The sequence below is a fragment of the Enoplosus armatus genome, chromosome 3 (assembly GCF_043641665.1).
Source record: "Enoplosus armatus isolate fEnoArm2 chromosome 3, fEnoArm2.hap1, whole genome shotgun sequence".
Classification (NCBI taxonomy): Eukaryota; Metazoa; Chordata; class Actinopteri; order Centrarchiformes; family Enoplosidae; genus Enoplosus; species Enoplosus armatus.
In genome coordinates this window covers 23,061,434-23,072,965 of record NC_092182.1, presented here as the reverse complement: position 1 = coordinate 23,072,965, position 11,532 = coordinate 23,061,434, and the positions used below count along the sequence as shown (strand labels likewise).

Below are 11,532 nucleotides of genomic sequence, written 5' to 3'. Positions count from 1 at the left end.
TTAATTAAGACGTGTAGCCAGCAGGGCATCAAATAACAGACGCACACAAAGCAGGCAGCCGCGTGACCTCAGAGCCGAGAATGAGATGGTCTAAAGTGTCATTAACTTTTACTCAAGTTGACGACAACAATGCTTGTTGTGAAACCTCCAGTAAGGAGGGCTGACGAGTAGTTTATCAGACAGCTGTTGAACAAGCAGAACATGAACGTCTGTAACGGCTATACCCTCAGTCCAGCACAAAACCTGAAGCTAAAAAACAACTGTTTGTTATTGTCAGGGGTGTTGTTATGTACCAGACTACTTCTTGGTTGGGACCAATAACATCCTGGAGTCACCGCTGGTGGCTGGGCAACTAATCAGAGGCAAGAGACTGGGACCATACCCAGACCTAGTATCCAGTGTACCTGATAAAAAATGAAATGAAGGTGTGAACCAGAGAGAAGTAACAGCAGCCCAAACTGTTAAAGAGGAGTACAGACAGGAAGAAAGACAGAAAGGATAAACAGAACATGAACTCTGACAGCAGCAGTTTTTTGTCACCTTCATGTTTTATTGTTAAATCGCGTCAGGCTAATAGAATAAACTCTGTGACTCTGTCGTCACTTCAGTCAGACTCTAATCGTTCGTTTCTCTCCAACGTCCACTTCATCTTAGAAAAGTTTGACAGAAAACTGTGTCCCTTCTGTCCTAGTCTCAAACACCCAATCAACAGTCAGTAAACTGTCACTCATGTCTGCTCATTGGTCACTGGTGGAAGTCAGTGGCAGCGGCCAATCAGGAGCCAGCATCAGTGTCCATGTCATCGGTGTCGTCACCCTCCGAGCGGCAGATCTCCTCCAACGCCAGCTCTGACAGACAGGAAACAGGAAGCAGCGACTTTGGTATGAAGTGTGAAAGGGGAACGCACCGATACTGACCTGATCAGGGATCAGCCGTGATGTGACAGAGCCACATTAAATACAGTTTCCATTACAATATCAATATAAAAGTCAGTGTTTCTGGATCAGTTAATAAATTCAGTCATGGCAGGCGTCCACAAGGGCTGTTCATGCCTTATGGCCTCTTACAACATTGGAAAACACCGGAGCCACCTTCAGTCAGCTAAATGTCACCCTGCATCTTTAAAAGGTTTAAACAACAAAATGAAGGATTTTAGGAAATGTTTTACCCCTTCATTGCTTTCCTAGAAGAAGTCCACATCAACTCGAGAGACAACTCTCACTCTTTATCACACAGCTTTTAGAAAGAAAACACATGGAAATAAATTGAAGTCAAAAGTGTCTCCCAACATCTTTACTGCAGAAACAGACCTGGGAACAAAACATCTGTCAACCAGCAGAGAATCACGGCTGTCACAGGATGTCATGATGAAGAGCTCCAATAGACAGTTTAACAGTGTAATAAATGCTAACTGTTAGTGATAATATCTGAGTCTGACAGGAGAAATGTAACCAATAAACAAGCTGCAGCAATGTGGGATTTATGTTCTGCTTTAAGTCTTTCATGTTTTACTTTTACAAGAGAAAAGGCCTCAGGGTTTGGTTGAAATGAAAACCTACAGCTGGCTGTCCATGGTGCATAGTTGTATAACCCTGATCAGCATCTTAACCTCTCAAAACATTGTGTGTGTACATATATGTATATATGTATATGTGTGTGTGTGTGTGTGTGTGTGTGTGTGTACCCTCGCTCTCGCTCAGCTCGGGGATCTTCCTCAGCGTGTCTCGTACAGCAGGGATCACCTGGTCGTACATGTGCAGCAGCGGCCTGCAGCTCTCTGAGAAGCTGCCGTGATGCAGCAGCAGCCAGTGCAGCAGCAGCAGACACTCTCTGAGCAGAGACGCCGCCGGACCACGCCACCATGGCGATGAGGGGGCGGGGCACTGCTGCGGGGGCGGGGCCAGGCCTGAAGGAAAAACATGAAAAAACAACTCTGAGTGGTAATTGATGATTTTAGAGATAGATTGTTGGGTGTAAAAAACTGTTGGAGCCTTGTGTTTTAAATCTGAAATGTGACTGACCTGTCGAGTCCGTCGGCTCCTGAGAAGCACGGAGGTCCAACCACTGACGATGGAAAACAATCACCACCGTCTGAACCAACTGAGAGAGAGAGAGAGAGAGACTTGAGAGGCTCGTGTAGAAAGTTTAGTGTCACAATTTAAAGAGACAAAGCAGAGGGTCAAAGAGTTTCACCTCAGTGTAACATTGACAGGTGCTGTGGTGATTGGTGGTCCAGCTCTCTGCTCTCTGAGTCATCAGTCTGCTCAGCAAACGAACCACCTGAGACACAAAAAACATCAATGGCCAAAATAGAAGAACTGTAAATTATCAAACTAAAACAAATATTCAGATATAAGCTGTGGGCGGCACAAACAGAGATCAGAAAACAGAGAGCATTCTGACTAAATTATGATCAAATATACTTCAAATTAGAAATAAATTGTTTCTAACATGAAACATGGCGTGCGTAGTGTTGCATGAGTCACAGGCAAAACAAGACGGTGAGCTTTTCTTTAGTGATTGTGTCTTCAGTTTTTGGACCGAGCACAGCAATTTGTGTAGTATGGATAAGTTAACATCTACATGTAAGGGATAACGTTACTAGGCAACCGCCAGCTGGTACCGGCAAAATAAATGCTGGCAGGGTGATCAAGACCCCAAAGTGGAAGCCCAGTTTGATGCAACGTAGCCGATATACAGCATGATTACTTAAAATATTTATGACCCATTTCTGTGCAATAGGACCACACACACCTCGCGTAAAAAATATAAATTGAAGACTGACCTAGTTTAACGCTCGTGGAGTGGATGTCTGCAGCACATATGCACCACTTATGCACACCACTTATGCGCTGCTCTCACGCCTGGTGTAGCCAGTTTCATTGATTACAGTGGAAGCGTAGTGTTGCAGCATCCGTTCCGAATACGGTACGTGTTAAATGCAGCCCGCCTGTTACCTGCAGGTCCAGTAGAATCCAGTCTGTGTGAGTTGCCGGGTTGTCTGATCTGGTTCTGATGAACTGGAACAACTTCAGGAAAACACACGGGTCTAAAAGAAATTCAATTCCAATCTGTTTATTAAAATCATGTGGAGCAGAAACTTCAACAATGGAGTGAATATTTGAAGCAAAATTAAGATAAAACAAAATATTAATATAATATAAGAGATATATATAAGAGTGGCTACTGAGTTTATACATGGCATTAAATTACAGACGAGTCAAAGTCACTGCCGTAACAGTGCTGTAGCCTCACCATGCTGACAGCAGAGCTGCTGAGCCAGCGTCTGGTGGTCCGACATGGACGTGAGGACAGACACAGACTCTGAAACTGTCTGCAAACTGCTGTCTGCTGACAAACACACACACAGCACCTGCAACACACACTGCAACCTGAGAGACAGAGAGAGACAGATGGGCTCAGTGTAAACTAGTCCATTACTAGTCAACAGTGAAAGGATCAACTCATCCGGTAAAAACTTAACATTATCATCAAGATCATGGTTGCACTTTCTCAGAATCTCTTTTTGTGTCTGGACTGTTGCTCAGACTGAAGAAGCTGTTTGATGAATCACTCTGACAACTAAAGAGAGACATTAGTTTGAACCAATACAGGATTTCTGAGGCCGATACTCTGACCACGACACGCTGGCCGACTCACTTGATAATTAATACTGAAGAAAAAGACTGTCTACACAGTGTTTGACACAAACTGCACTAATAAGGTTCAAGGGGCAAAGCTTATTTACAGAAACTTTTCAGCTCTTAATGTTTCGTCAGCTTTTTCTGTTACGTCACAACATTGACTGTAAATCCCTGCAGGTAGTTTACAGTCAGATATTATATAACCATTGACAGGAAAAGTCATAAACACACACACACACCCCTCCCTGCTCAGCCACTCCTCTACCTCCAGCAGTATTCCTCCCAAGTGAGTGTTGCATCATGTATCTGTGTGTGTGTGTGTAACCTTGTATACCTTACTATGTAATTGGAGGATTCAAGAAAAGTGTGCTAAAGGGTGAATCAGAGTGGGTGACGGTTCATGACACCTTCACATTCTTCTTCTTCATCAGTGTGAAAACGTGGAAAACTTGTGAATTTATTATCGACTGATGTCTTCTAAATTAAACAAGACTGTCGGTCTCTTTTCCTCCTCCTCCTCCTCATCGTTATGGAAGGCCAGGACTGCATTAAACATTTATTAAACAATTTTATTATTAGTTCAAAATGACTTGTGCGGTCATGATGTCTGACAAAATTAATGCATAACCCAATTTGGTAAAACTTTACTTTAACAGAGTCACCATACATTTATATTAAAAAGCTATAAGATCTACTGTGACCTTTGACCTCCGGACTGCTGGTTGTTGGTAATGGTGCTGGTGAGGTAACTGGTCTCTCTCTCTTTCTTGCAGACAACTGAATGTATGTAAAATAAACACAGCCTATAAGTGTGTGTGTGTGTGTGTGTGTGTGTACCTGTCGGTGTGTGTGTCTGGCGTCCTCTCAATTAGAACACACAGGGTCTTCATGGCATTGAGGACAAGCTCCTCCCTCTGGGAGCCGCCGCTGCCTAGTCCCGCTTCGCACAGCCGCAACACTGACTGCAGCAAGGCATTCTGGGAGCACAGACCCACAGCTGCAGCAGAGCGCTCAGTCTAAGACCAGAGGTAGGGACGAGGAAATGTTTGTTATGAAAATGTTTTTCTTAAAAAGGGGAAGTTTTGAAGTGCCAAACCTCTGTCCAGGATTTTAAGCTCATCACGTTATTATGACAAACACAAATAATATTAAGTTTCATATCACAAAGTTGATATTTCAATATGCTCTATTGTTATGAAGGTGAGGAGGGATATTTTTATAAAGTTAAACACAGTATAATAAAGTTGAGTTAAGTGGAAGATTGTGTGTGTGTGTTTCTGTCTGTACCTTTTTGTCCATAACGCCGCTCTGACTCTCCTTTGACAGCACAGCCTCGAACACCTGGGAGCATCACAAAAGGTCAAAGGTCAGCAGAACAGCAGACTCAGAAAATACTCAACAAGCAGATGATCATTAGCTCTGTAAACTGTACATGAACACTACTAAAGATTAATTCAGATAAAACTTAATTGATCCTGGTGTATTTGTGTTTTTTCACGATTGAAAGTATGCAAGTAAACTCACATGTAAACAAAAATACTACTATATACTTGTATTATTTTTTAGCCAATTAAATTGAGAGAAAATGAAGTAACAGCGAAGTCAAGTGTCAACTGTTATTTAATTAGATTTTTTTTTAAGTATTTATGATATAACAAGGAAAGACACACTTATATTGGGGGGACAAAGCCTAAATAAAAAAAGACAGGAGTCTGCACTGTTACTGTGGTGTCATCACCTCGTCACTGTGGGCCAGCACCAGGTAGAGAAGCCTCAGAGCAGCCAAACCAGTGTCCTCCACGCTGAAACCAGTAAAGCCAGTCTCCTCCGGTCTCCCTAGTCCAGCGGCGGTAGCAGCTGGCAGCGAGCGGGCAGCAGTTGAGTTTGAACCACCATCAGAGGTGGAGCGGAGGCAGTCCAGAGCCTGACAGAGCCGAGACAGGTGGAGATCCAACAGAGGCAGGAGGAGGACAGCTCCGGGACACGACCTACACACACAAACACAAACAAAAGAATTGTGATTTTTAAAAAGTTAGTTGTCAAAATCACACTAAATGTCTATATCAGTGTTTCATAGATGTTTCTGTGGTCAATGTTTCCTATGTTTATTTCTTATTTCTACAGTTTTGTTTTATGTGTGTGAAAAACATTTAACATAAAAATGTAGTTAATGGAAATGTCACCTTGTTTTTTTAATGGTGAAAGATCATCCGTAATGTACAGTACAAAAATGCACATGAAAAAATCTTGGCCTTAAGGCACCCTGGATGGAACCACTGGTCTATATTATGTTGTTTGCTGTCTGTTGTTGTTTTTAGGTTTAGTTATTCTGTGTATTTCAAATATGGTGAATCAGTGGTTCTCACTGGTGTACAGGCCTTATGGGCTGAATGTGCAGGCTGATATATCAGTGACATAAGCATGTAACATGTAGCATACAGTTTAAAAGGGATTCTGTAAATCTTATCTACATTAATACATAACAGTTCAGTGCTGCTGTTACATCATTTGGTCACACGAGGGCACACTGTTTGGCTTTAACAGTGTTTTGTCGTTCTGGATTCTTCAGTGAGCAGCAGATATCAAAGTTAATAAAGATTCAACAGAGCAGCTGCAGTAACTCAGTCAGGCAGAGTACCTTTTGTTTCTGCTGCCGGCTGCAGCTTCTGGTCGGCTCTGACTCAGCATGTTGAGTCCAGTTACAGCCAGACTCTGGACCGGACTCAGAGCAGCTCTGGGAGCTCTGCCTCCACCGCCTCCGATGGTGGCTGCAGCATCAGAGTGGAGCAGTAAACCTGCTGACAGCCCGCTGAAATCACAACATACAACACAACACCCCATCAGTTAGTCTCAGTTCAGCTCCTTTGTGCTGGAGTTGCAATGAGTACTACTGGTGGTAACACAACCACCACTGCTACTGCTACTGTTGTTTATCATTACTATTACTCAGCTCTACTATCTACTCTAGTTTACTATATTATATTAAAAGTTATTTTATACTATCATAAAATAAAGATTTGAGTTTTGGTAGATTTGGCGACACCATGTGGTGACTGAGGCACAGCCTAACATTTGATTAAATGTCTTGAGTGTTATTACTGTCTTACATGTTTTTTTTGCCAGTGACTGATGTAGACTTAAATGCAAGATTTCCAAAGGAAGTCTGGTGTGTTTCCTTTAGAATCCTGTCTGTTACACATATTACACTCAGGGTGTTTACCTGGATGTCAGGTTTATGTCACTCAAACTCATAGATAGCAGGTGCGAGAGGCCGAGGCTGCTGGGAGACAGAGGCTGCTGCAGCAACAACCCCAGCAGGACGCCACCTTGAGGACAACACAGATCACCACACATGGATTAATTAATCAAATAAGAGTGGGCTAATAGTCTAATATCTTAATAATTTTAGCTGACAAACTAAAAATTAGAAACCTGTCAGGAAAACAACGAGAATTTAATTTAACTGTGTTGCAGGTTATTTATTTCCATTAACTCTCTAATGATGCAGCACTGCAGACTGATCGACTGACTGACCTCGGTGCTGCAGGTGTGCAGGTCTGACGGACAGGAAGGGGTCTGGGCGAGACACTTCCTGTCTGTCACCAGATCTGCGGCTGGACGACCCTCTGTCCCCACCGTCTCTCCGTGTCTTCAGTGGCGTCTTCACCGGTGTCGTTCTGGAGGGGATGTGGGCTCCAAACGTCTCCTTGGTGATGAAACCATTTCCTGTTGGAGAGGAGGAGCTGCTGCCGCTCCCATGATGCAACTGGGCGAGACAGTTCAGCACTTTAGGGCTGAGAGGAGAGAGAAAGGAGAGAACAGCCTATCAGATTAGAGATGAGGAGCATTTCTTTTAGGTCTTGTCTGACTGACCCCTGAGTTCAATCAGTTTACTGAGTCCAAAGGGACGTCTTCAATCGTGTTGTTTTGTCCAAACCAACAGTTCAAAACAAAAAGATATTCAGTTTACAATTATATAAAACAGAGAAAAATAACATAAAATACTGAATTGTTAGTAATATTGATGATGACTGACCTGTTTCTAGTCAGCGGAGAGACCGTCTTGTTTCTGTCTGAACTGTGCAGTCTGGTCTTTATCTCATTGATCTCCGCTTCTTTAAACTGCAGCTCTGACTGCAAAGACTGAACCTAAACATAGACAAGATGTCATTATCAAGTTATTCTGAGGATTAAATGCACTGTATATATGTCTATTTTTAATCTCCTCACCTTCTTGTTGAGCTCTTTCTCCCTGTCGCTCTGCTCTCTCTGTCTCTCAGTCTCTAGCAGGATCTGCTTCTGCCTCTGGGCCTCCTTCTCCTGCTGAGCTCCTTTCAGAGAGTCCCTCAGAACCCGGATCTCCCCGCTCTTCAGCACGATCTCCTCCTCCACCTCCTTCAGCTAATAAACACACACACACACACACACACACACACACACACACACACACACACACACACACACACACACACACACACACACACACACAGGACATGTTTATCCAGATTCTGTTCTCAGCTGGTGCAAGTCACTCATGAGTTGATATTAAACCACACTGATAGTAAATCTCCTCTGCTTTGGAAGACCTCACACTGCTCGAATCCTTGTTATCTTTACATTATGTATCAAACACTGTCAAGTACTGAAAGCTGTCTGGTCAGGGTTAGAAGTTTTAATATTAACATGCAATGCATGTGTGCATAAGCATATGTGTTGTAATAAAAAAAAAAAGACTTCTATCAATTATAGAAATTGGACTTTTCAGATGAAGAGTGAAGTTATTCATTCATTTAAAAACCCTTAACAAGCAGTGGCATGTCAGTGGGCTGTGCAACCAAACACTGTTTAAACCCACAGCGCTTTATTGAAAATTCTGGTAGAACTACCAAAGTTAACAAAGATACCAACTATGTCAGAATGAACTTGAATGAACACCTGTAAATTTTGTACAAGGCACGTAGAACATTTCCATCTGATGGAGTTGTGCAGGTATAAAAAAATAACATGGAGTTTTGGGTTTTAATATTTCAGGCAGTGTAAACATCATATAGCTTCAATTAAAAGTTGGAACTATCTGATACAGAACATACTGTATATGGTACCGCCAGACAGTGTGGAATAAGATGATTTTAACAACCTTAAACCTACTTAAGGGGAAACAAAATTATGTAAGGGGTTAACAGGGCAAGTGCACATTCATAAACATTGCAGTAAATGTGCCAAAAGGCTATTTTCATTTGTAGTCCCTGGACAGCCACCTTAAAGTAGAATATGAGATTAAAATGTTATAAAAGTTAGGAAAATAGTTTAGAACCATGCAGCGCTATATCAAAAAGGGAACATTATAGTGTTAGTAAAGATTTACTAACGAATAGCCTTATGCATAACTCTCTCCTGGATCTTTTATAATTCATTACGTGTTTTGTTACTGGTTTGTGGCTCTCAGTCCTGCTCAACAAAAATATGAAGTTACCGAAAACTGAAAATGACAATGTATTCATGTGAGAATTTCACGTGAAAATTCAATATGGAATTCACGGTTACGATTATGTAGTTTTGTTCACTGTGCTGATCCTCTAGTGTGTTTTGCAACAGCTGCTTTTTCTAAACCTGCCCTGCTGATCTTGTGTGTGTCTGATGGATGCTTTGTTTTGAAGTTTTATAAAGTGAGTCTCACCTTCCTCCTTAGCTCTGCATGCTGAGCCTCCAGCAGAATGTAGGAGTCTTCTCTGTCTGACCCAAACTGCTGCTGCTTGTTACCTGAACACACAAAACATCAGAGCTTTGTCAACACGTTCAACACAAAAACTATCATGAACTGTATTCGCTGTTTGACCTTCACTTTGACATCTTTGTTAAAAGGACATTATTTATTGTGATTGTTTAAGTGCAATACATGTATAGTGCAATACATATATAGTTATACACTACAGTGCAACACATCCATACATATATATACATTGTTACTGTATATATATATATTTTTTTACCTCACTTCACTTAAATACTGTAAATGTGTATATTTTTTATTTTCTATTTCTTATTTTTATATTTTGTACATACCTTTAGTTCTAAATTATGCTATTTTCCTACTCTGGAATGGGAGCACCGGTGCTGTACAATTTCCCCCCGGGGATCAATAAAGTATTTCTGATTCTGACTCTGATTCTGATCTGACTACAGTGGTTCTACAGTTTTTATCATTACTTCTTGGAACAGTGTACAAAAATGCAGAATCTTCCCATCTTCCAAAGGACACAACACTGTTATCTGCTGCAATTAAAATTTGCTCGTTTCAAACCCCAATTGGCTCTTGGTCACATACAGAGGAACACACTCTCTTTACCAGACAATGAGCCAAAACACCGAACATTTATAAATGTTATAAAAAATAAATTGAACAGGATCAGATGAGTTGGAATTCACAGTTACAATATTTTGGATTCAGCACCTGGACAGATAAACGTGCATGTGTTTTAACACTGAAATCACTGTCCTGGAATATGTGATGCCGGTGGAGGAATAAATAAGTAATTTTCTACTCAGAATGTATTTTCACTGCTGCTTTAGTCTACAACACTCACAGTACTTTGACTTACTTTAACTGTAGCTTCCTAAACACTGGCTGTGGTAGATAGTGTTACAGTCTGTGTTTATTATGCAGTTAGTAAAAACTGGTAAATGATTTATAAAAACGATCAGCAGGAATTTAAAGGACAGATGATAATGCAGGCAGTTTTGCTCTGAACTCACTGAGACGCTCTCTGCTTGGTATACCAGCATTCCCTCTGTTGCTGAAACCGAACGTGTTCTCTCTGCTCTGATTGGTTGTGGCTCTGCTCACAGATTTGCCCTGCCCTACAGACAGCGGCCAGGCGGACCCACGGGCCAACTCCATCGGTTTAGTTCCTGGTTTAGACCCAAGCCCGGATGCAGTGGCTGATGTGATGGCCTGCGAGGCGATAACGTCAATCTCATCCAAGTCGTCCTGGGTGAAGTCCTCGTCATCTCCAAATGGGTCATCAAAGGCCACCGCCGTCGCTACATCCTGGTTCAGGCCTCGAAGGCGCTTGGTGGGGGGGCAGTTCATGCTGTGGGGGAGGAAAAGGAAAGAGACAGGCAGGTTAAACAGCTGCAAACAAATGTTGGTCTACAATGTTGTTGGTGTAGCATCAGAGCCTGTATTTATTAAGCTCGGGCCAGTATCCATAAAGCCACACGAGTGGTCTCGTGTCAACACTGTAAGAACAATACAATTTTGCTGCTATTCTTTGGATTAAGAATAGGCGTCATGGATAAATGTTCAAAAATGTTAAGACCTGCCCTCCCACATTATTCAGAGAGCTGCAGAGGTCTCTTAAGTCAATTAGGAATGACTTACAGGTGAGAGTTTCATAGAAATTGACTGAATCCAGTGGCTACTACCTGGAAGTGAGTACGCAATCTTAACAGTGATGATGAGTTCAGTAGATGCTCAGCAGGAATGAAAACATATGTGATTTGTGGTTTAGTTAAAAGGGGTACCAGCTCTGTTCAAGCCAAAGTGACTGCGAGTTGTTAAAAACTCTAAACAAGCCAGTTATTAGTTAACTAGGGTGTCTGGATCCTCTGAGTTTCCGGTGTTACCTTGTCTCCCTGTGGTGCAGCTGTCGCTCCTTTTAGCTGTTAGCTAGCTAAAAAGATAATGCTAGATAACTAGCTGTGATTCCAATGGCAGGCTGCCCTGCTACGCTAACACAGCTCACTCCGTTGCAACAGTATTTAAATGCCATTGAACACTTCATGAAAAAGACGTTAGAGTTGTTTGATAATGGCGTAAGCACTAATTTAAACGGTGAAATTGGTTAAACGGCTAGCCAGCAGCTAGCTAAACAACACGAAGTTGTCA

At 42.0% G+C, this 11,532-nt stretch overlaps 1 protein-coding gene across 1 annotated transcript; it reads right to left on the bottom strand.

Moving 5' to 3' along the window:
* Positions 1–540: 540 nt before the first annotated feature.
* atrip (ATR interacting protein) lies at positions 541–10,734 on the bottom strand. Its single transcript, XM_070902077.1, has 16 exons — positions 10,398–10,734; positions 9,322–9,404; positions 7,875–8,045; positions 7,681–7,793; positions 7,179–7,438; positions 6,865–6,970; positions 6,283–6,453; positions 5,383–5,632; positions 4,932–4,985; positions 4,482–4,660; positions 3,256–3,392; positions 2,958–3,049; positions 2,194–2,280; positions 2,022–2,100; positions 1,685–1,906; positions 541–848 (listed from the first exon to the last, which is right to left on the bottom strand). The coding sequence occupies exons 1-16, from the start codon at positions 10,732–10,734 to the stop codon at positions 775–777; spliced, it is 2,415 nt and encodes an 804-aa protein (XP_070758178.1). The 3' UTR covers positions 541–774.
* Between the last annotated feature and the right edge of the window lie 798 nt (positions 10,735–11,532).

Bases quoted from the DNA above. Each gene is read 5' to 3' on its own strand.
- atrip (XM_070902077.1), bottom strand. From the start codon at position 10,734: ATGAACTGCCCCCCCACCAAGCGCCTTCGAGGCCTGAACCAGGATGTA. The intron at 5,633-6,282 runs GTACTCTGCCTG...TTGTGTGTGTAG, and splicing joins GCCGGCAGCAGAAACAAAAG to GTCGTGTCCCGGAGCTGTCC. The intron at 849-1,684 runs GTACACACACAC...CCTGTCTGTCAG, and splicing joins CGAGCTGAGCGAGAGCGAGG to AGCTGGCGTTGGAGGAGATC.